General features: G+C 35.1%; 2 protein-coding genes and 1 long non-coding RNA gene across 3 annotated transcripts in view; all 3 read left to right on the forward strand.

Annotated features, from left to right (window-relative positions):
* LOC120344624 (uncharacterized) overlaps positions 1-25,698 on the forward strand; it is a 75,953-nt gene that overhangs the window by 30,071 nt on the left and 20,184 nt on the right. The gene's annotated exons all lie outside the window — the stretch shown is intronic.
* On the forward strand, positions 1,188-10,490 carry LOC144422701 (uncharacterized). The gene is made up of 5 exons (XM_078112428.1): positions 1,188-2,552; positions 4,241-4,401; positions 6,134-6,330; positions 7,552-7,630; positions 8,414-10,490. The coding sequence occupies exons 1-5, from the start codon at positions 1,229-1,231 to the stop codon at positions 8,417-8,419; spliced, it is 1,767 nt and encodes a 588-aa protein (XP_077968554.1). The 5' UTR covers positions 1,188-1,228; the 3' UTR covers positions 8,420-10,490.
* LOC144422718 (uncharacterized) lies at positions 19,001-20,222 on the forward strand. Its single transcript, XR_013475341.1, has 3 exons — positions 19,001-19,206; positions 19,739-19,810; positions 19,899-20,222. It is a non-coding gene; the product is annotated as an uncharacterized LOC144422718 (long non-coding RNA).

A 25,698-nucleotide genomic window follows, 5' to 3' on the forward strand; every position in this document is an offset into this window, starting at 1 on the left:
TCAATTATCCAAAATTAATATGAGTGACAGAACCTAGTTTGAATTGAACTTAGCGCTGTTGTCTGAACCTTTCAATTTGTAGACTAATAGCGTAAAACTGATTTGATATAAAATATTACCTGTAGCAGAATACGTAAACAGCTTTTAAAGTGTACCAATTTGTGCATGTAATTACAGCATCAGGGAATCAGATTATATTATGCTCTGAAGTCTCAGCAGAGTTATGGATGACTTATTGTGATTTTTGATTTGGTAAATGATTGAGTACTATATCGTCACATATAAGCTTAGTTTAAAACTAGAGAAAAGTTGCCAAAATTGTGTGTCCGCTTATACGTGCATAACTCTGATCGGACTCAAACGAAAAGAGATTATGCTAACTTAATTCAATCTGCAACAATTTGCTGTGATAGTAGGTCCATACGGCGTGTTACAATTTGCAGCGTCGGCTCGTATGACTTTTTTTTTTTTACAAATTCACTCTTTTATGGACGTTTTTATGGGGGTTGGCTTATATGTGGGGATATATGTATATATTTGACTTATTATACCAGGGAAGAGACATCAGTAGGGCTGTCCAAAATCGAATAATTTTTTGATTCGAACCAAATAATCGAATAATCTGTCTCTATTATACAATAAACACCTGCCCTTTGATGTTGTGGTAACGTATGTGCAGTTACATCTTACTTACTGCTGGTATTTTGTAATAAAATGTTTTCAGAGGTCACACGCTTGTATGAACTGGTCAAAAAATTTGAAGGACTCCAAAATTTGGGTCTCAAACTGTTGAGGGTTAAGAGTAAAAATTGCACAATTCGAAAATTGCAATCTGATGACAATATTTGTGATGACTATAATATTGTTAGTGTACAACAGCCATCAAAATTCAAGAGTGCAATTATTGGTCTTGGTATATAGATGGATAATACAGTATTGCCATCAAAAGAAATTACAAATTCTATTGAAAGAAGGTTATTCTCATCCCTCTGTATCGTATTTGCCAATCGGGCGCGATATCGCATACTTTGGGAACAACTGATCTAGACAAATACTTATTATTAACTTATCAACACAATGTTTAATGTCGTTTGTGAGCTGAACTGGTAAAGTTGAAGCTAATTTGTAATAGATAAACGTGTGTTTGTGCATTTTATCCTCGATAAAAAACTAAACTAATATTTTTAGATCTTAGTTTAAGGATTAAATTGTAAGTGTCTGTTGATGTATGAAGATGAATTCGAAAGTAATAGACCAGGCTAGAGCAAAACAGTCAGATCGTCTCATGACATCATATGATAGGTTCAAAGAGAAAGGGTTTCTTTGCGATTTCAACATCAACGTCGGTGAAAAATCATTCCGAGTGCATCGTACTGTCTTGGCAGCCTCTTCAGAATACTTTGAATCCATGTTTTCAAGTAACTTGAAAGAAGTTCATGACGGTCATGTTAATATGGAGGATGTCGATCAGGATGGGATTGCACAATGCGTAGAGTTCATGTATAAAGGAAAAGCAGATTTGAAAATAAAAAACATTCAGCATATCCTGCATGCTTCCAATCTTTTACAAATGGAGGAATTAACAAATCTTTGTTTTCAATTCTTGGAAATTAACATTTCTCCGATAAATTGTCTCTCTGTCATCAACTTGGCCCAAATGTACGATCGTCTTGATATAAAACAACAAGCCGTACAGGTCGTGATTGATAATTTCGAATCTGTTATTTCTTCCGAGATGTTTCCATTCATCACCAAATCAGATCTCTTGCATTACATAAGTAACCAGACTTACCAAACATTATGGAAAGCTGTGGTAACATGGGCAAAAGGAAAAGATAACGTAGATGTTTCTGAACTCTTCAAGATCGAGCAATTTCCCTTCAAATTTCTTCTGGAAACTGTCCTCAAAGAACCCATTGTTAAGAACAATAAAACAGCTGAGAAATCCGTATTCACTGCATTATTTTCTGACGTCAAAAAACTTGAGACAAGCCTTGATATAGACAACTGTTTTATCTTGAAGAATCTTTCTGAAACCAATCAGGTTCCTGAACAAATGACAGTTAAAGATTCCATTAATCGATACTTGGAGACAAATTTTGAACAAATTAGCAAGAAAAATGAATTTCTTGATATCAGTAAGGATGACATACTCAGACTTTTCAAATCTTCAGGCACAAAGTATTCTTCGGAGGCTGTCAAATATGAGGGAATGATGAAATGGGTGAAACATGATGTCAAAAACCGAAGAAAAATCTTTCAAGATTTGTTTAGTTTCATTAAACTCACAGACTTATCTCTCGAGTTTCTCAAAGAGACAGTTCGACTCGAACCCTTAGTAAAAAAGTCGGATAAATGTTACGATTCGCTGATGGACGAATTATTTTCCCGTCTATCTTCAAAAGCTGAAGAAAAACCAAATGCAGAGAAACCCTTGGCTTTACCAGATTCAAGCTCTTCAAAGGATGATGAGAAAGGATTTTCTACCATTGGAGGTGCATCGGGTTATGACACTGTCAGTTCCACACCACCTAATGGTAATAGGAGTGAAGGTTTGTCATATGTTAAATACTGAAAATTAGGGATAACGAGCCTTCCCAGTCAGTTTTCATGAATCAGGGTTCTCACACTGAATTTGGAATATCTCTTATCAAAACTTTCATTTTCGGGCTAAAGATTCGCTGCAGATTATTGGCTATCGGCGAAAAAATACGATAATATTGAAGACCTTTTTTATGTTCAAGTGCATTAATAGGTACAAAACTAAATTGCGCTAATTTTACAAGCCCTGGCTTTCCAAAACCGTATCTATGAATAAATTTTATAAAAATGAAGTAAATTTCAATCCAACTGATGTCTCTGACCCAGGTGTCTGTTACTGAATAAATTCACGACTCGGCATATTTGAAGTTGCCTATGTCAGTATTGTTCTTTAATTCTAGTCTCAAAAATTTGTTCCATTAAATATTTTTAGAAGACGTTAATTAGTAAACAAGGCCACATACTTGCAGCCACTGTTGATATGTTGAAAGGCATTTTATTTAAAAAATAAAGTATATTTTTCCCTCTGAGGGAGGCATTGCCTACCTAACATGCTTGAACCAGTGATGTGTAATCTGTAATGCCATCTCACAGTTAAATTCAGCGCTCTAACCACTAGACCAGAGTGGTCCAAACCCAGGCCCGCGGGCGACAAGTGGCCCGCCTCTTCTTTGCGGGAGGGTAAACAAAAAATCGCATTTTGTGTTGTTTCGTCATAATAATTGCCAAAAAAAATCTTTCGACATATTGTTACATCACTAGTGTCACTGAACTGACTAGTGTTATGGCTAGCTGATACAACTGGCGAAGTTAGATAATGTGCTTGACTAGTCTAAATTGTTAACTGGCTTTCTATGTTTTTAGTCAGGAACAAAATAGGCTCAATAGAAAATTAAAAATCTAATGAGGAATCTATCAACCTAGGTCGGCTATGCCTGATAAATAAATATTATTTTATGGCCGGACAATATAATCCCTGCCAGGTGGTTTTTCGCGACCAGCCTAAACAGTATTACAAAAAATGTCAGAAAAGTTAGGTATTACCCTCCTGTATCTCAAATTTGATATAAAGTTCCGTAATCAGGTAATCTGCAGTTATTTGTAAGTTTTTTTGTAAACATGAGTTTGAAAAGAAATCTGACCAATTCAAACAGATTTCTGACTGAATATAGGAGAGGAAATAACCCAATGCTTGCTTGATATGTGTGCAAGTTGTGTTGGTGACAATCTAAAACGGCATTTTCTCTGTTATGAAGAGTTTGAAATCTCACACTAAATGTAGATATTGTAAGATTGTTGCACATTTTAGTGAGTTTTTTTGGTGGTTTTGCATGTTTTAGCTTGATAAATGACAAATAATGATCAATGTGCAATAACAATAAAAGTGCTTGTTTTGTATTGCACTGTTGACCCATTCTTGGCACTATTGTGGCCCGTGAAAAATACAAAAGTAATAGCGTGACCCGCGAAGCCGACAAACTTGGACCTCCCTGCACTAGACCATGGCATTGTTCCGAAACCCAAATAACCACAAAAAAGCTCAATTACATCTAGGTACCATAATTTTCATTCTTTCAATTTATAATTTTTACATATCATGGTACATTTTAAATATCATTGAACCCCTCAATCACAAGCATTTTTGCTTAAATAAGAACAAACATTATTTTTGCTAAAAGTTTTGGTTTCTGTTATCCAGGTGCAGAATCTCAGTCATCAAGTCAAACTACTTCTGGTCTAAGAATCATCAACCAACAACCGTCTGGTGGGAGGAGGTCAGGTTTCTTGCAAGAATCACTGCCAGGATATTCGGTAGGGACTTTTGTCATCACCTACTCATTTCCTGCTGGAAGTCTAAAGGTGAGTTATGAAGCAAATTCAATTGTTAGTTGGAAAATAAATTACAGATTTACTGGAATCAAGAATCCTAATCATGAAGGTTCTTGTTCTTAATATCAATCCCCATTACACATTAGCATATTCGAGCGTTAATTAATTTAAAAATTTCTTTCCTGAAACAAATACCAGTGCAATAAATGAAGAATCATAATTTGTTGAAAGTAATATTTAAGGATACCCACAATCTGATAGTTTGCCTAGAATTCTTTGGTACAATTATTGTTATTGTGAATTTCTTGGATCGATTGATTGAGGGGTCACAAATATATATCTTGTTGTCAATTCAGAAGCAAAATCATTATATTATATATGTTAAAATTTACTAAATACAACATGATGTAAACAAAAACACGGATGGAAAATAGAAAAATTTCTGTCATACCCTTTGATTTCATAAATGCTCCAAAGATGGTGATTTTGATATAATGGCAAAGACATCCCTTATAATAGTACTGTCATGTTACTTTTTTATGCGATGCTTATTCATGCCTGTTGCTCTGAACAAGGCCCTATACAAGCAGTCACAAATATTTAGTAGGCTGATTCACGTAATCACTGGTCTGTTACAGCCTCCTACACCATCAAGTCCATGCTTCCGAAAACGAATAACTGGCTAAACAATCTCTTACGTGTTATAGACTGGTAACCGGATGAGAGGCTGTGGTTCGCCACTTGATTACGTCTCTTATCGGCTTTTCTCTCCCCAGGATAAAACGTTATTTCTGTCATATCTTATATTTAATGAAATTTGAGCTATTTAGACAGAGCTATTTAAGGAGATATTATTATATTCGTTTTTGTTTGTGCGGCGCTGAATTATTAGGAAAAAAACTGCTAACGGTGGCATGGTGCACTAATGAAAAAAGATTTGGATAAAATTCAATATTGTGATCATTAATGTGTACTTTATGTTTGTAAACATATAGGCCTAATGTCAACTTTTCTCTGCCTGATTTTATTTTGAAACTTTAAAAAAACTCAACAGATAAATAAACTGCAGCTTGGGAAATTGCAGCAAGCAGTGTCAATCTCTATTGTTGCGTAACACTAGTGCACCGAGGTACACCCTTTGGTAACCACTGCGTTAGGCCATTGCACAGTCCAGAAGCTTGAAAGAAGTATTGCTAAATGTTTGCATTCACTCACATGAGTTATTGCTTCTCATAGAAATATACAGAATCAGTCAGTATTTTGTATAATGCTTATATGGGTTGACTCTGGTTCATGCTTTGTCCATCTATAATTAATTTAAACTGGTATGCTGATTGAATTCAGTTCTAATAGAAATTAAATCTTTGAAAAGTTTGTTATTGAGAAAAAGTTGGATTAGAGAACCCATTTGTGCAGTAAAATCATAAAATAGCCATATATAGATCATGCTTGTTGAAACTCATGGTTTGTTTAAATTTAATTTGTTCATAGAATTTAGTTCTTCTATGTTTAATTTAGAATTTGATTCAATGGTGCAGTAAAATCATGACAAGCTAAATATTTAGCGGGCTTCCTTATAATTTCTGATTTTAATGTTAAATTAAGTTGCTGGGTTGTCAAGTTGAATTAATTTATTAGAAACACCAAGTATTTTGTCGGAAGATTTTTAAATTTTGCTAAACTTTCATAGATATTCTGATATTTATATCAGTTTAACAAACCCCCAGGTATGAGAGATGATTAGTTATGTTTGTTTCTCCAGGGTTTTTCATATGAAGCTCAAGAATTCACTGAGTATTTGCCAGATACTTATAAGGGAAACATATGTTACAACATACTCTATCAAGCCTTCAATGCAGGATTGATTTTCAAGATTCAGGAAGTTGGTGACAGAAGAGGAAAAATTGTTTGGAACGATGAGTTTCCTCATAAGACTAATAAAACTGGAGGACCAGAGAAGTAAGTATTTTGTGTGTTTTATGCTTGATGAGTATTTACCTCATGAAATGTTAGGAAATAGGAAGGAATAAAACTAATTTAAAAATCTTGTTATCTCTTCGTATTGCACTATAACACAAAGTTCTTTTGGGAGTCCAATTTTATTAGCTTAATAAAATTATAGGGAATAAATTTCACCAATAAGGATATTGAAATTTATTTTTCACGCTTTGCAAAGCTTAAAAGGCATATTGGATTAAATAGCTTTCCAAAAATTATTTTGTTTTATCCAGTCGTTTTTTTCTTGGGTTTGCTCAGAAGAAAACTGAACTCATCTGAATTTATATGAAGATGATTTACTTCATTTAAAGGCACTTAATGTTTTTAAACTACCAGGGTCTGATCCAAAGATTCCAAACAACCACTCAACCATTAAGACTACGACTTGTATATATTGAATAGATTAGATATCTAAATTATGGTATTGGTACCAATGGTATTCTTTTAATTCACTCTGACCAACTATGTTAATAAAACTGCCTGGTCATCGTGTACAGAAGATTATTTGCTATGAATTTATGAGTCAGCATGATTTTCATTTTATCTGAAATTGTAAGGACCTGTGACGGGAGCAGAAAGCGAAGTTAGTTTTGACATTTTTTTGGTATCGAGTTCAAAACTCGAGTCGTATTTTATTAATTATTTTTTTAATTTAAGACTTTTAAAATTTGAAGCAAAAGTCGAAATCTCTGACATTAACTTTTATCAAATTTTTTAACAGAAACTAAAATGGCCTCTTATGGTAAAGTTAAATGTTTGTCGAACCATAGTTTATAGCCATCATGACTTTTTTTTTGATTTCTCAGACGATATCTTAGTACTCCTAAAGTATGTGAACCAAGATGGCGGACACAGGAACATAGTATGTGTAACAGGTTGGGGTTAGGCTATAATTTCAGAGTCACTTGGCTAGTCCCCGAACTCGTAATAGAACTAAAATAAGGTAAATTGCAATAAAATTACGGTCTCACCCAAACCTGGTACGCATACCACGTTCCGGTGTCCACCATCTTGGTTCACATGCTTCAGGAGCGCCGAAATTTTTTTATTCCTAGAACCCAATTCTGTTTTTCAATACTCTCCGGGCAGGATCTGTTATTGTTGAACAGAAAACTTACCAAATTTCCATTATTTTTCTAGGAACAGGCTCAAACAGAGTTCATGAATTCTTTTTTATTTCAGCAATGGATATCCAGATCCAAACCATACAATGAAACTGAAAGAAGCATTGGAGGCAAAAGGATTCAAGTATGATGGACGGGTGAGATAGTTTTATTCATTTGGCAAAATATTGCTTTGCCCACTTTCCCCAACATGCATTCATATGAATAGTCTCAAATTCTTGAAATAACAAGTTAGATAATCATCACTTGAAACAGAATTGAGTAATGAACTTGCATTGGTATCGGAGGTTGATAAAGGGTTGCTTGCTTGTTTACATGAAATTTTCTCCGATTCTAATACTTTACTATTCGATTCAAATTTTCGATTTGAAAAGCCCAGCCCTATGGACATCATAAAATACTATATCGTCATATATGATATCACAATTACATAATTTTAAAAGCTTTTAAATGAAAACTCAAAATCGCTATTTTCAATGAGACACTCTGTGTGCTGTGCAGTTTCAATTAATAATATAAGACCAAGGCCTCACTTTTATCTCACCCTAGTTCTTATGATTTCAAGTAGTTGCTTTGCCATTTCACTATTGCAGTGCTAATTGTGTAGAATATGGTGATTTGAATAATATAGAAATTAATAGTTTTTTATACCGCGTTTATTTTTACGTTTTTACCTCGAGACAAGGCTCTGTACAATCATCCACTGATATGGAAATGACTAATATTTTTCAAAGACACTGAAATTTTACCAGTGAAGTGTAGAAATTAGTTTTGTATTTTGAGGAATGTGTAGCTTGGATAGATATAATGAATATAACAAAACATAGCATGTTTGAATAAGCTGCCCTATTATAGTGCACAAATTAACAAATTCTGGCTTTTTCCAATATTTTCTCATAATAATTTTTTTTTCTATTTAGTACTGAAATTGAATAAGTTAAAGATATCCTAAAAGATTTCCTGCAACACGATTCCTCTTCATACAATACTGAACTGAGATATTGAATTCGTCTTCATCAAAACTACGACGAAGGGCAAAACAATGCCATCCGCATTATCAATGTAGCCATTGTGCAAATGATGTTCTTGATCAATTAATTCATATGATGAATGACGAAAATTGTGAATATTTTGAGAAAATGTATCTGTGCCATTGTGAAATGAGTAAAATGACCCAGGCAGCTAAAGCACACGACTTACCGTAATTGTGCTGGCATCACAGATTACACATATCATGTTTAAATTCCATGCCCCCACCTCACCCATGGTGCATCAGATTGGTTAGGCAATGTTGAACCGAACCGAAATGATTTTGGTCATTCCATATAAATAGTAGCTGCTTACATAGCGTTAGATATCAGTGGCTGCTAAAATTAATATAGTTGAGACATTTTTGATAACTTTTGTGGCTACCAATACCTGGAATAGGACTCTGAACAAGTATCCAATGATGAATATGAAACTCATATATTGCTTGAAATACTCCTGTTTTGCACTGTGTACATCACTCTGGGTGAGGTGGCATATGACCTGGGTTCTTTAATCAGACATGCCAACTTAATCAAGTCCAAATACTACGCTATTAGGATGATTGTATTGCCAATATATTGAATTTGGTGGAATCAATCAGCGAAACTCTCTTTATACGCACGCATTCATTCTTTATTAATTATAATTTGTTGAATAAACTGGCATTTTTGTGTTAGTCAAGATACCGGAAAATTGACAGGTTATACCGAAATGCCCATTGCGGCATACCTTAATAAAAAATTAATTAATCAAGTCTGATTTGATTTAAAGAATTGGTCCTCCCGAAGTATGTGCACCAAGATGATGCACAACCTGAACATAGTATGTGTACCAGATTAGAGTTATCAGTTTGTGCGCCATCTTGTTGCACATATTTCAGGAGGACCGAAAAAATCCCAAATCAACCCTGTGTCATTGAGCTCTAGAATTACACTGTATAGATTATTTGTATAAATATTTCTACCCTGGGTCCTAATAGTCAACCACAACTAAATCTATTATTATTCTTGAGTTTCAATGTTGTTCTTATGCATTTTATTATATTACTTCCATGGCATATTGTACACCACATTCCAATAGATCTATACAATTGTTCTGATCTCCTAATTACCAACCACCACTGTATATATCTATCAATATTCAATATCATTTTCACGTTTTATTTTTATAATCACGCAACCAAGCCAAGTTCTGTAGAATATAACGAACTCCCAAAGTATGTGAACTAAGAAGGCGGACACCAGAACATAGTATGTATACCAGGTTAGGGTGAGGTGATAATTTCAGGTAAAAATACTACTTGGCTAGTCCCCGAACTCGTAATAGAACTAAAATAAGGAAAATGGAATAAAATTATGACCTAACCCTGACTTGGTACACCACTATGTTCCGGTGTCGGCCATCTTGGTTCACATACTTCGGGATTACCTAATACAAAGCATCTGACAATATACAAATCAAGAGTTCCAGCGAAATTATTTTTGGTAAAATGTGACTTTGTATACTTTTGCCCAACTATCAAGAGTTTTGGAGCAAATATACCGTTATTATTCCAGTAAACTACGGTATATTTTTTATGATTTTATAAATAACTTGACATGCATTCAAGTGTCTCTCAATTTGATGTTAAATTATGTGTTATTGATTATCATGCTGAGATTGTTTTCTTCGCATGAAACCACTCTGGTTCAATCAACATGGCCGACTGCTAATTTTCGAGTTTTCTATTCCAAATGTATAAAACCAGTCCTAGAAACCGATTTATTACACCCTGGGTGAGATGGCTAGAACGGGGTCCTTGGTATAGAGCAGTGGTTCTCAACCTTTTATGACTCGTGGCCCCCTTTCGGAGGCTTTTAGCACTCATGGCCCCCACTTTAATATTCCAGAGGTATTTATAGGGTTATTTTCATTGATAGATTCCAAATCCCATTATGTTAAAACAATTTGTACTAAAGAGAGCGAAAACACCCTGCGAAATAACCTTGTTGAGCAGCAAACCAGGAAAAACTGTGAGATTTCTTTTAAAGTGAGAAGTAAATTCAGATTTTAGCCCACCCTTGTGGCCCCCTTAGGGGGCCGAGGGCCCCCCGGCGGTTGAGAACCGCTGGTATAGAGACTTCGGTGCTCCAGAAGTGGGTGTACCAATATGGAGGTAACTACTCTGGTTCAACAACTTTCACAGTTTTGTAAAACGCCCGAAACCCAGGGACGAGGGTATATTTACTTGGCTAACACAGACAGTCCCTGAACTCATAATATGACTAAAATAAGTAAATCTGAATAAAATTATGTTCTAGCCCTAACCTGGTATACATACTACGTTCCAGTGTCTGCCATTTTGTTTCTCATAGCTAACATTTCTGGTCCAGGAAAAGATACCTTATAGCTTCAACTTGACCACAATCCCTCGTAATAACCAGCCAATAGCTGTAAACATGTGGACTGAAAAGGCAATTTAAGCATGAACACACTCTGCAATTGTGAGGGGGCAACAATCTTGCACATTATCAGCATCCAGTGGTGACACAAATACGATGCCATAGCAGTTTGAGCCAAGAAAAAAAGCATGAACGAGACTTAACAATGAAGTCATTCCAGGCAGTTCAAGACCAGACATGTGGTTGAATTACCATTTCATTAATTCTGGAAGCATCTGAATAGCGAGGAAAATTGCCAAAAATGAAACTTCATTTTACAGTATGATAATAGCTATGAAATGAAAACTAAGACTAGTTATAGAATTCACCTACAGGGACATGGGTGGTTTTATACTCTATCCCCAATTGGTACAAGACTCTGTAACAGATGTGTGAATACTCCAACTTTATATTTATCCTCTTTTTTTTTTATTTATAAATGTTCTATCAAGACCCGAATTTGGACACCCCCCCACAACAAACAAAAATCAACAACAAAAATTTTAAATAATTGGAAAATTACAAAAACAACAAAATTTTAACTAGGACTCTAAAACAACAAAATTTTCAGAAGGAAAACACAATCACAGGCTTTTACAAAAATCTTGAAGTTGGACCATCGGATTTGAGAATATGACTCCAAATACTAACAAACTCCACATCCATGACTTTGGGCCCAAGGTCGGTGATTAAGAAGTGTAAAGGTTGATGCATGAGCACAATGTGAGAAAGCCCCGTTCCCAAATGTTAGGGACACTATATTGAACGGAGAGTAGCCAATTGACCATGTACTCGCTCAAAAGCCGGGCTATGTTAAACTGAGAATTTTTAAAACATAATAATTCTACAATAATATTTTCATAATGGAATATCGATATATGTTCTGAATACGATCATGCGCTCTCATATGTTCTAAATACGCTCACATCAAAAACATATAGAAATCTACCTACTGTACAGGGTGGCCCAAAAGTAGGTATATAGTTATTGAACTATTTTATATGCTTTGAAGCTACTTGCACCTTATGTTACTTGTTAAGTACCACAAAAATTGCTTAATTTTTCAGATAATAAATCTAGTGTGAATTTTACATTAGTTTTCTAGCTGCTTGGAAGGTAATAAATAAAATAACTGTATACCTACTTTTGGGCCACCCTGTATATTCGATGAGTCCGGATTCGAAAATGCAAGAAAGTTAATTCGAGCAATAATTTAATTCTAATATCATTTTCAAAAATTTAACATAGCCCTTTTAAGCCATACCACTTCATATTGAAGGAAATAACGTGTCAATTTGAGTGCTAACCAAAACCTCTTAAAAAGTGTTTCTTGTCTAGGGCAGTGGTTTTTCAACCTTAATGGAGAAGCGGAACCCGATAAACATTTCAAAGGCTTGAGGAATCCCTTTATATTATTGATTATACATCATTTATGAAATATGCCAATCAAAAAATTTGCACCTGCAAGTCTCTCATCAAACACACTTTTTATATCCGTGTACTTAATTATACATAAACGATGAAAATATAATAATATAGACTAGCGCAGTGGTTCCCAACCGCCGATCCCGGTCCGCGAAGCTTCTTTTTTGCCGGTCTGCGGGAAATTTCATTCCAAAACACCCTTTTTACTACTTTTGGGGGGTGATTCTGTAAAAATTGATGGGGTCATGGGGATTTCCCCTTATTTGGGTGCTAATCGAGAACATTTCTGCGTGTTGCATGTCTAGAGACAAATAAGTTTTTTTTCGCTCCAACAAAAACATAAAGTAACAACATCCCGGTCCGCGAAGCTTTTTTGCCGGTCTGCGGGAAATTTCATTCCAAAACACCCTTTTTACTACTTTTGGGGGGTGATTCTGTAAAAATTGATGGGGTCATGGGGATTTCCCCTTATTTGGGTGCTAATCGAGAACATTTCTGCGTGTTGCATGTCTAGAGACAAATAAGTTTTTTTCGCTCCAACAAAAACATAAAGTAACAACAGTAAGATGAAGAAACATATATTCTCTCTCGATGTTTTTTTTATGTTGTTGCTCGAGCTTCTTGCCTACAGCAGTGTTTCCCAAACTTTTGGAACCACGAACCCCAGATTTTAAATCTTATCGTTGGGTGCAGCGCTCAACTAAAATGATGCAAAGGCTTTCTATTTAAAGCCAATCATTAAAGATAGATCAGACTCCTTTCATATAGTTGCTGACTCCCTGTGCAGTCATCACTGACACCCAGAGGTCCGCAGACCCCAGTGTGGGAAACCCAGATCTACAGCTTTGTGTGGAGTACTTTGTATGAACCAGATATATTTTCTCAATACTAAGTTTCAGTAGAAACACAAGGAATAACAAGAGTAAGGGGCGCTCCGGAAGTATGTGTACCAATATGGAGGTAACTAATTTTGTTCGCCTATTTTACATCAGGTGTAAAGAGACTGAAACCTATGGGCAGGGGATATACCCACTTGGCTAACATAGACAGTCCCCCAACTCGTAATAGAACTAAAATAAGGAAAATCTGTATGAAATTATGAACCTGGTACACATACTACGAGAGTACCCTTTGAAGGAACATAAACTTCCTCCCTATTGTAATATAATAATTGTCTGGGGAGTAGTCTTAGGGGAATTCCCCCTCATGTATAACTGTCTTATCACTAGTAGTATCGTCAGTGAGCACCATTTCAGATTCATTCTCTGGTTTTTCAGTCTTTACTCCTAGATATCATCAGCATTTCTCTTAAAATGTCATTTTCTGTTTGCAATCGGGATAACTCTTCGTAATCTCTAAGATATTGCTCATCATCAACATCCGCAGCATGCCTCATCACAGCAGCCATCTCATGGATCTGAAACATGGAAAGATAATCAATGTTTTTTAAGATGAAACTGCCATCTATTTTGTTTTGGAATAATTGAACCTTTAGCGCCACCATGTGGTTGAATTATTTTGCTTGAATAATTATTGTTAAACCGCCAGCATTACTAATGACAGAATGCCAAGTAAGAAAGATTATAAAGTCCTACAAATTATAGTAGCCCATCACATATTGTTGGATATCAGTGGCAAATATATTTTAAACTGAACTTGATTAATCAGGATGCTTATTTCAGTACTGCCTTAGTGTGTGTACCAGGTTAGGGTTAGGCCATAATTTCATTCGTATTTTCCTTGTTCTATTACAAGTACGGGGACTGTTTGTGTTAGCCAAGTGAATATACTCTCTACCCATAGGTTTCAGTCCCTTTACACGACCTGATGTAAAATAGGCGAACAAAATTAGTTACCTACATATTGGTACACACTGTTTCTACTATACTTATTATATCTACTATATTATCTACTATACTTATACATAAAAATGCTCAATGTTATGCAAGGTTACTCCCACAATTTGCCATGCCACAATTTTGTGGTGGTCAGAGGGTTAATCGTGCATATATTATCAGCAATTAGGAGTGTGCAACCTGCGACTGGCCCGTGGGCCAAATGCGGCCCACAAGAGTGGCAATTCTGAATGGTGTACGAACCGCGAAACCAGTTTTCAATTAAATTCAATTTGGTACGGGTGAGTAATTCCAATTCCTGTGCGTTGCGAAGCCTATATCCGAGTCTAGTTTATACATGCCTACGACTTTACAATGCCGTAACAGTTTCGCCCAGTTATTTCTATCTGGACCTCCTGTATTAAAGGTTGCACACCCCATGCTATAATGTGTTCTTCTTAGCTTTTAGAATTGTCGCTCCAATATGCCTAATCCACTGGTTCTCAACTTTTTTGGTGGGGTGGAACCCCATTGGAACATTCCATAGGCTCAAGGAACCCCAGTACAATACTTAACACTAATACTTGCAAAACATAGCGAAATTTAAAGTGTAGCAAGTCTGATAAAAATGTTAAACCTAATAAAAAGTATATTTTGTTCTAAATACAAGTACAAGTATTCAATATTATTCAAACAATATATAGGGTGTCCATAAAGTCGTGAAATTTTTAAAATTGGAAAAATATTTATCAATACAATAAATATATTGTTTCGGCCCTCACAGATGTATTAAATGAAGTAAAAATACCTAAACAATTACTAATTTAAAAAAAAAACTAGTAAGATATATTGAGAACTGACTTCATACCAAAATTGAAATTGTAAAGGGACTTCATGGACACCCTGTACATTATATTATATAGACTGTTGCATTTGAATGTAAACTTTTGGAGCCGCTGCACTGAACTGGCAAAATCCTAGGATAAAAACCTTAATTTGCCATTTCTACGGGAAATAGGATTGTTCGTATTAGAACCATAAGGTATTCTGAAAGACTGAAACTTAAATTAAATGTTTATTAGTAGTAATACAGCCATTTTATAGTAAAACAATAGACTTTCCTCTCCCTGAGATTATGAAATACATTGACAAGATCCACATACTTTTGGTGCTTAGTGAATTTCATCATCTGCTGTCTGTACTTGGTCATGATAAGTTCCAATGCGTTCTGGTGTTCGGTCAAACTTTGCCGCAATTCATTGTTCTCATGTTGTAGGGACCGAATTGCATTATTTTCTTGCTGAATACCTTGAAGACAGAAATGGGAATTTGGCAAACATAATTTTGTTTGAGATTTACATTTTATTATTTTATTTACTATTATTCTAAAGCAGGGGGTGTGCAACATTTTTTCGGTTGGCCATATAACCACTTCATACAGTTACCCGGGCCTACAAAAAATCAATGCGAGAAAGACAAAAGAATACGACTGTTGCTCAGCGTTCCAATAATAAAGACACAAGTCAAAACAATGAAAACATGTATTTTTACCCACCTGAGCAGCTTTTTTAACATAACTGTTAGATTCAGGGCGATCGTAATTATACTTTGACAAGCCCTATGACGTGATGATTTTTGCATTATTTTTTTGCTGAATATCTTGAAGAATTGAGCAAATATGATTTTGTTTCCATCAGAACTATTATTTGAGATTTACATTTGATTATTATTTACATTTTTGAATCAACATTCATATTTTTTCTCTTCATAACTTATGCCTTTTAAAGCAAAGGCCTGCAACATTTTTTGTCGGTTGGCCATATACCCAACTTCATACAGTTAGCCGGGCCACACAAAAAATTAGTTTATCCATGCGAAAAAGGCAAGAGAAGAAAATATGGCTGTTGCTCAGCCTTACAGTATTAAAGGCACCAACAAAACAGCAAAGATTTAACGCAGCGAAAAGATGTATTTTTATCCACATGAGCGGTTTTTGGACATAAACTGTTGGATTCAGATTTTATGCTTGATGGGGAGAATCCGAGCGTTGACAAGGGCCACACTGAATGGCTTGGTGGGCCGGGTTGTGGTCCGCGGGCTGCCTATTGCGCACCTTTGATCTAAAATAATCACTAATTTTAGACTAGTTCCAAATTAATTCCAAATCGAATTTTTCTGTTCATGCAGAGTTTGGAACAAAATAGGAAACGATCAATTGATGTCCGGAAATATCATACTGGCAAGTTAAAATAATAGAATATATATTTCGTTACAAAATGAGCAAAGCTAGTACTGGTTCTTGTAAAAATTTGTCGTACCCAAGACTAAAGTAGACCTTGGTCTGTGTCCAGCAACTTTGTTCAGTTCAATCAAATTTTCTTGATATGTGTTTCTTGCTTCCATCTCTTTCTTGAGAGTTGAAGCCTGTTCGGCAAGACTTTCAGCAGCGCTGTCATGATCCTGGGATAAAAGATGAAATTAAATCATTTGGAAGTGTATGTTAGAGAGCATTGATAAGTTTGAATGTTGCAGTGTAGCCCACATAAACGCTCCTCTTTTGAATTTAAAATATTTCTGATATGACGCATTCAGCATTACTGACGTGGACAATATTTTTATGATCTGAGCATTTAAAATATTTTTAAGAGTTTAACCAGAAAATGAGATTCAAAATCACTAGTTAACTATTGTGTTTCCAGGGCCCCGAGAGGTTTAAAACAATTCAAAATACTATGGAGCTTCTTTTTCCAACCAAGGTGGAATTTTCTGAATTTGGTGCGGAACTCTTTATTATTACTATAACACTGATTTGATTAGCTATGACATTATAAACTACTTGAAGTGTAGAAAAAGCTGGAGTGTGACTCGTGCACAACAATAAGAATATATTAAAGCTAATTTACATATAAACATCACATAATATGGGATTAGTTAGCAAGTTTTTCTTATTTGCTTTAGATACATGGTATTTTAAACCTTTAAAAAAAATTAGTAAAACAATTAACTTTCCTAACCTTGGGATTTTGAAAAATGTTGATACTTTTGGTGCTCGGTAAACTTCATCATCTGCTGTCAGTACTTGGCCATGATAAGTTCCAATGTGTTCTGGTGTTCGGTCAAACTTTGTCGCAATTCATCGTTTTCATGTTAGAGAGATCGGATCGCAATATATTCTTGCTACCTTGAAATTAAAAATGCAAATTTATTTACCACATGGGATTTTATGCAATTTATTTACAGTGCAATTTGGTACTCCTGTAGTATGCGAACCAAGATGGCGGACACCAGAACATACTAGAAGAGTACCTGCAATTTATTTCATGCAGAATGCAAAAACTTTTGATTTGATCAAGGTTTTTATTTCTGATCTCTAAGCAAGACAGTAGACAAGCACCCATGAAACATTCGCTTGATACTAGGCTAATTAGGGCTCATCTAGAAGTTCAACCCAGTCCATTACCACAGTGTGTAATGTCTTGCTATTGCCTCATCTAACTAATCCTTACTTAGGATTAGCTCACTGGTGGGCCAATAATATGATAAAACCACAAAAAAAGTATATGAATGCAAGGGTTCATATTCAAAATTTCAATATCCTGAATCAGACCCAACTATGATAGATTAGAATAGGAGAAGAAAGGTTGGACAATAACAGTACAGAACCTAAAATGGGAGAAAAGAAAGAAATTCATATTAATTGCAAGGTTATTGATCCGATTGATTTAGTTGTTTCAGCCAGAACATTTTGGACAAATTTCTTTGAACCATTTAAATTTTATTTTCATTGCATTATTTATTTAGTTTCAAGTGTTTGTCTTGGAATGTCACAAATACAAAGAGTGAAAACAAGAGTTAGAAATCTTGATATAAAACATCTTTCATACCCAAGACTGTGTCCAGCAGCTTTATTCTTTCAATCGAATTTTTTTGATATGTGCTCCAGACTGAGTTGAAAGCAGTTTGGGAAACCTCCATAGTCCTGGAATGGAGAGAATAATGATAAGAAATATATCTTGAACTTCTTGTTTTCGAACTCCCGACACAGTCACTTTTATTGATACAAACCAGGGGGCATTGAAATAAAATATTGATTTTATTACAGTATCAACATTAAATTACTACAAGTCTTCAAGTACTGTACAAGTTTTACATTTCATGCACATTTGATCCATACTACCCAAAAACCAGGCCATGGGATTCCGATTGGCATACAATTCAATCAAAATTGTTATTTAGGTTTGGCGAAAAACAAACTGCTGAACTGTATTTCCATAATATTCTGTACTACAACCCATGTCTGCAAGTTGTAAACCTTCTTGCAGTAACAAATATTTTATATATTTTAATTAGAACCATTAAAATATTATAGACTACCTTCAATCTTGTGACCAAATATCAAGCGTCAGCATGGAATTAATTATTTGATGATAACTTTTCTTTTCCTGGTCCCGGTACAAAAAAGGAAGCTGACGGCTCTTGTGTGTTACCGGTATATTCCTTTTGGCATTCACCTGCTTTGTCAGATATAAAATATTTTTCTAACAAATTCGCTTGCCAAGTTGATAATTTTGACAGTAGGCCTACCGGTACCGGTATCCAGGTATCTGTTAGAATACGGTACCGAAAATATTTCCCTAAAGCTAAATCGGCGAACTCGTTCAAAAACATCTCTGGGTATCTCTATCGCCCCTGATGGTGATACCGTCGCCATAAGAATCGGCAGTGATCACCTATAGATATTACATAACAACAAGATGGCAAGCACCGTACTTACGCAACCCCGTGCAACCAATGACATTAAACAACATGATGCGCAACTCCGGCATTTTTGTCCGAAGATCGTATTCGATAGCACGCTCCAATGCACATACTTGACGAGACGAAAACGATCGGATGTGTGCTGCTTTCGAGGCGTAGTACGAATGGTGTTCGTGCCTGCTTTGACAGTTGTTGTCGATTTTAATGATATTTTTGAAAGTTGGGGTAAAAAGAAATCGGTAAAAGGTAAGGTGAATACTATTGTTGTATATCACACCCGGGCATCGCACTGTTAAGTACATGTGGGAAAGCCAGCCTTTGTCAAATACTACGAAGTTATTAATTCAGTACGGTACGTTGCCCATTTGCCGAAATTACATATTTACTTACCCCTTATGGTTTCAAATAGTTCATGCACCTCCAGTTAGATTTTTTTAATCAGTGAGGATATATACTCATTGTTGATTGCTGCTCATTGTAACATACTATTGCGCATTCACTTTTATTTGCGTATTGAATCAAAGTGTTAACAAGTTCACCTAACATTTCACTCATACCGGTCTATATTGTGTAGTCTGATTTCTCAAGTATTTGGAGCCACGAATGCTTGTAATTTTCTGACTAAACCCTTTTATTAGTTGGTTTATATACCAAATTCAGTAAAATATTTTTTACATAAAACATGAGATATTGGATTTATAAGCTTTTCCATTCTAAATCATATAGACTGCTTCATTTATTCTTAACGAAAATTAATAAATCTCCTCTCTTTCTTCAGATGTGAAAGTTGTGGACAAACCTGTCTAAGCATTGTGAGACTCTTGCAGTACAAGAGGCAATAGCAGAAATAGTAAGTATATCAATCAAGAAATTAAGCCGACACAAAGCAAAACTTTCAACTATTCGTCTAATCTCAATTTCCTATTATTTATTCACAGGACAACTATAGCAGACGGGGAGATATCAGAAGTCTGGCGACATATCAGTGACAGTGTGATTCCAAGAAATATGTTTGCAATAGAAAAACAACCTATGGAGGCATGCAAAGACATTTGACCCTCCGGTAGAGTTGTTTATGGCCCCCACATCCTGCAGGGCTTGAGGAAAATAACTAAAAATTCCAAAGCGTAAGATTGCATAAGCGGTCTTATTTGTAAAAAGGCACAAAACACGCCAGAGATACTTAAAACAGCTTTGGAAATGAGGATTACGGGTACCTCACTGCACCTGTGTTATATTTGGTTCATCAACTTTTGGTAGTACTATAGAAGAAATTCCGGAAGGGGTATAATCATCATTCATGATAAAATACTATCATATATTTTTTGAACAACTTTAATCTAGACCAGGGATCTCAAACTCGCGGCCCCAGAGAACTTCCAGTGCGGCCCTCGAACGCTTAACAATAATTGTAATAGTATTTTGGAAGTTTTTTTTTTATCTAAATGTAATAGATTTTCCAAATCTTCTAAAGTGAAATTGATTATTCACACAGAAAACAATTTACTGAAAGTAGTTTTGGAATATTAATTTTTTTTGTCCACATTTTGACCCAATTAAGAATACACATCAAGCTAGCAAAAGAATACTTGAATAAAACACTTGAGTGATTAAATTAAACGCAAAGTACATGAAGAAGGTGGCATTTTTGAAGAAAATGGGAGTTGTAACATTTCTGCTCTTCACAAAATTCTGAAGCACATTGTTTAATTTGTCATATTTCCATCAATACAATCAAAAAACACAATAGGCTCAGCAGTCAATATGACAAATTCGAAGACCAACTTCGAACAGAAAATTTCCATGTGTTTGTATATTAATATAATTATACAACGACTTAGTTACTAAAAATCAATATCAATAATAATTCAAGCAATCCTATGCCACGCAATGTAGTGCGAAATGTCTTGTCGAAAAAATCTGTCATTTGTTTTTTTACTGATCTATACATGAAATGATAAAAGTAACTTTTTTACATTACTGGAATTGATTAAACATTCGTAAAGATCCAGATAAACCCATGATCATGTGGCCTCGTTAGTTAGAGTTGGTACTATAAAATCATTTCAGACTGGCCTTAGTATGCTGGTGACACAAAAAAGATGCCAAACGCCAGGACAAATGTAATTATTAAAACATTGAGTTTATACTGTAGTATTTTTGTTGATTTTAGGTTCATATATTTAGATTAAGTTATTTTTAGTGTATGTATTATTCTTTCCTTATTCAAAGCTTGTTCAAAAATGATTTTGATGGTTGTACATAGAATTTTACGATTTTTTATAATAAATACTGTAACTTGCAAATGTTGCAATAATAGTGGAATGCAAATATTAATATGTAATTGCATTTGAAATTGAAGAAAATAATAAAACTTAATCCAACTGTTTAGTTGCATCACAATATATGTCACAAACTAAAACTATCTTAAAAATATCTTTTAAGTATACATTATCAAAAACTGTTTGCGGCTCTTTTTACAATTTTCAAAATGCAATGCGGCTCTCGAAAACCCATGAGTTTGACACCACTGATCTATTCTAGACGATTCAAGCATTGCTTTGGGAAATTATATCACTTCAATTAAATTGAAATAATCTCGCTATATTAAATACAAAATCGTTGCTATCATAAAGGTAAACCAATTCAGCCACTCGAAATATATTGGCCTTCACAAAGCAATGGAGGCAAAATTGAGAGTTCATGAGCTATGAACATTTGTTCTTTTCTTTGTCTTGAACTTTTCATACTCCACAGCCCCTATTAATTTTTTTAATTTTAATTACCATGTGATGGTCATACATATCTTTAACTTGTATTTTCTGTCATGATGTATTATCTCAATGTGCCAAACTATTAATTAGTGTGCATATTCTGCTTCCAGATGACATAAATGTATTGTCATGTTTATTACCTCAGCTTGGAGTATTGACAAGAAAAAGGTGCCAGTAAATTAGGTAAAAAAATTTTCAACTCATTGTTATAATCAGAATTCACAATCAATAGGAATTATAAACAGCCAACAATCAGTGAGAATTATATGCGAAATCCCTCAGAATAAATTTGTCTAAAATCGGAGGAAGGCAAAAAATATAGGTAGTTTCCATCCACACAAGCATTTCAAGAAGACTTGCTCGAGCCAAACTAAATGAGCATCGTCAGGTGATCGGTAAGGCTGCAAGTTGAATTCAGCCCCGCAACCTCCTGCATAGAAGATGTATCAATTAGTGGGCTATGAGCTAAATTCCCAAATTTAAACAAACCTATCTACGATGCATTATGTACCAGCAATGTTACCTACGATTAACTGAATATGTAATATGTCTAATAAATTCACCTACAAAAGCAAGTTCGATAGGTGCAAACTTTGTGTTATGGAATTGTATCGCAGCACAGTTTTGTATGACACCCTCTTTAAATGAAATTTCAATGATTAAGCGCAAACATTAAAATTACTAACTTTGAACTTTGTCATTATCTGCACAATGTTCCACACAAATCTTTCCGCTTTCGCGTTTGTAATCTTCTCTGATAAAAAAAAACGTCTATGATGTCCAGAATTGCTCTTTACAGCTTGCCTGTTATTCCAGCTTTCCAAGGAAGCAAAACTTCTTAGATATAGAGATTATTTTGTTTCGTTACAGGCGCAAAAAGACAGGTACTACACGTAAAAAAGACGCCGAGTAGCAAAAGCGAGCGGAAAACGGACGCGAAAGGCGACGAGAAATATGTGCATTGGTGCGTATCATGAAATATAATGTTTCGCCTGTAGTCTTATGGAGTGACGTCAGAGTTGCCTATCATGTTGTTTAATGTCATTGGTGCAACTAACTTGTCCCACTATGACGTCATATGGACGCCATTTTCGATAATTCGGCTCGGGTAGTGTAACGCAAACAAGCCTAATTTTAGTTCTTTTAAAAGGCTATTGGGGCAGATTTAAATCAGTAGTTATATTCCGAGGGCGCAGAAATCCGTTAGGACGTCTCAATCAGTATCGAACCCAATACGGGGCACTCACATTAACAACCCACGCCGCTCGGTAACAAACATAATATAGACGCAACGCACGGTTAGCAAAGTTCATTTCGATTTTCCGTAACACTAAAACAAATATATAGGCAATGCAAGTCAACACATACATATAGCCTACGGAAAATCGGGAAAGTAGGCAAAATCTAGTAGCCTACTATTCAAGACCTGATGATGCTAGGTCTACCAACCGTCCCGGGACAGTCCCGGAATCGACGTCTGGCCTCCCGGATTCCGAAATTTACTGATAACCAAGGCGTCCTGATGGCGCAACAAATCCTCCATGTTGATTTTTCCATTGGGATAGTAGACACCAGAGTTGGATCAATTGTAATTGATTTAATTAAATACAGTTATTCATGTAATTGTAATGTAATGGAGGCATTTTCATTCTGTGTAACTGTAATTTGCTAAAATTTTCGCTCAATTACACTACACAATTAGACTAAACTTAGTATTTTGAAAATAGATGAACATCAAACAAACTCTCCCAAAAACTGTGTTGTACCACTTCTTGCACCATTGTCAGAGTTTTTTTTTTAATCTTTGAGCAGCACTGAGGCATGCTGTTATACCAAAATGTTATATTTATAAATGTAATTTGATAAATTTTTCGACAGTAAATGCGACTGTAGCTAAATATTGATGTCAATGTTACATTATAAATTCGCTCTTTTCAGACACTCTAGCTGCATAATTGAATTGTAAACGTTCTTACCAATGGCAGAACAACGAGAAAGAGAGATTTAATATTTTGTCAAACAAAAAATACAGTCATCAATGAAACAGCCACAGCATATAAACCATTTTTGGTATGGACAGGAGGGAGCGATACGACCATACGGCCATCGAAGTCAGCGTCGGGTTCCGGTGTTGCATTCGTTAAATAAAACAATCTAATAGGGGCCAGAATAACGTGATGGAAGTTCATACTTAACTGATTAATAAATTAAATGGAGTTTGGACGAGATAATAATCAGAAAAAAAAATTAGCTGGCTATATAAGAAAAGTGGATCAGAGAATTGATGTGATGAGAATGTGTCTGAACGTGAAAAATAATAGAGTGCAACTCAGTGGTAGGCTTACATACACATTACTGAAAAAAACTATCACACTGGATAGGGCAAGAGGAATTTTATTCATAGGTTTGTCATAATCTGAAAATAATTAACAATTGCATGAACTTATATGGGAAAGTGTGGAAGATTGGGACACTTTTTTCTTTTGCATATTTTGAGCCGTTAATTGTGCATATTCACTTAAGTTTGCGGGACTGATGCATAGAGGGGTAAATATAAAAGACATGGAAAAGAAGTGCTATTTGATTGACCAACAATAGAAATTTCAACAATTAAATAACAAAGACATGAAAAGTCTACATTAATTGAAACTCCCGCAGTATGTGTACCAGGTTAAAGCTAGGCCCAATTTTTATTCCAACTTTTCTTATCTTAGTTCCATTACGAGATCGGGACTGCCCATGTCAGCCAAGCGATGGTGACTACATATGAGTGCCTATTTGTGAAATTGACTTTAACGAATAATCTGTGTTTTTATGTTCAATTTTAAGTCTTTGAATCGATAAAAAAATAATTAATTTGTAAAAATTTGGATAATTAAAAAAACAAAAAATAGCACCCCTGTGTTATAATGAAAGTTTCATATCCCCCAAAAAGAAACGATTTGGGTGAAATCCCTTTTGCCTCAGTTTTGGTGTGTAACTGTTCATCAGAAAATAATAATCAGAAGCCAGTAACGAAATGTGTGTTACACAGTGTAATGTGGTTCTGGACACATGCAACAGTCCACTCACTGTGCGCGAAGTAGTAACCATCAAATTGCGTCCTCTACAGTCTACACTCTACAATACATCATATGCATAAACAGAAGCCTTCTGAAGTCATTCTTGAGGCTTAGACAGCAGTCTCACACTCTGTATATGTATGACCCAACATTATAGGCTTCTGACACAACTGGTTTGTCCTGGTGGCACCTAGAGTAGGATGTTTAGATGAAACCTAAAACGTAGGTGAAACGATTCATTTCAAGACATTTAAACTGACAATTACAGATCACTTTGGCATTCAAAACTTACTGCTTACGGCTTATGGTTCTTTTTTGAAATTTCATCTCAGTCAATATTTTAGCTAATTCAGGTTTTAATGATTTGAATTTTTTGATGAATTTGGCTCATCGATATTGTCTATATCCCATTTTAATATTTCCCATTTATTCGTCCTCTTCGGTTCAAATTGATATTTTTCAAAAATGAGTCTGAAAATGTAATGAGTTGTAGGTTATAAAACGAACGTATTTTTGAAATAGCAAGCGTTCAAATTGACAGTGACTTAACTAAACACGCATTCAGTTTAGAAGATCAGAATTCAAAAGATAAAGCATTATTTCCACTAAGCTCCGAATTGTCTATTCATATTGCTGCTAATTAGGCTACTATGAATTGTTGTGACCGCAGGACTCCAAGCAATCATGACAGTGAATCTTATACATTCAATGCACTGATTTCTGACTTTGCATTACTTAGGATGATTTAAATACAGTTTTCCTAATCTGACACCTGAAGCCAGCGTTTAGAAAATCGTTGTAGTTCAACTTAACTTCAGATACCGGTAACTTTTCTGGGCTAACTTTAGTGAGTCGGATGGGCAACGTGATATAAATAATTAAATGTGACATCATCCTAACAC

Source organism: Styela clava, chromosome 5, assembly GCF_964204865.1.
Source record: "Styela clava chromosome 5, kaStyClav1.hap1.2, whole genome shotgun sequence".
Taxonomy (NCBI): domain Eukaryota; kingdom Metazoa; phylum Chordata; class Ascidiacea; order Stolidobranchia; family Styelidae; genus Styela; species Styela clava.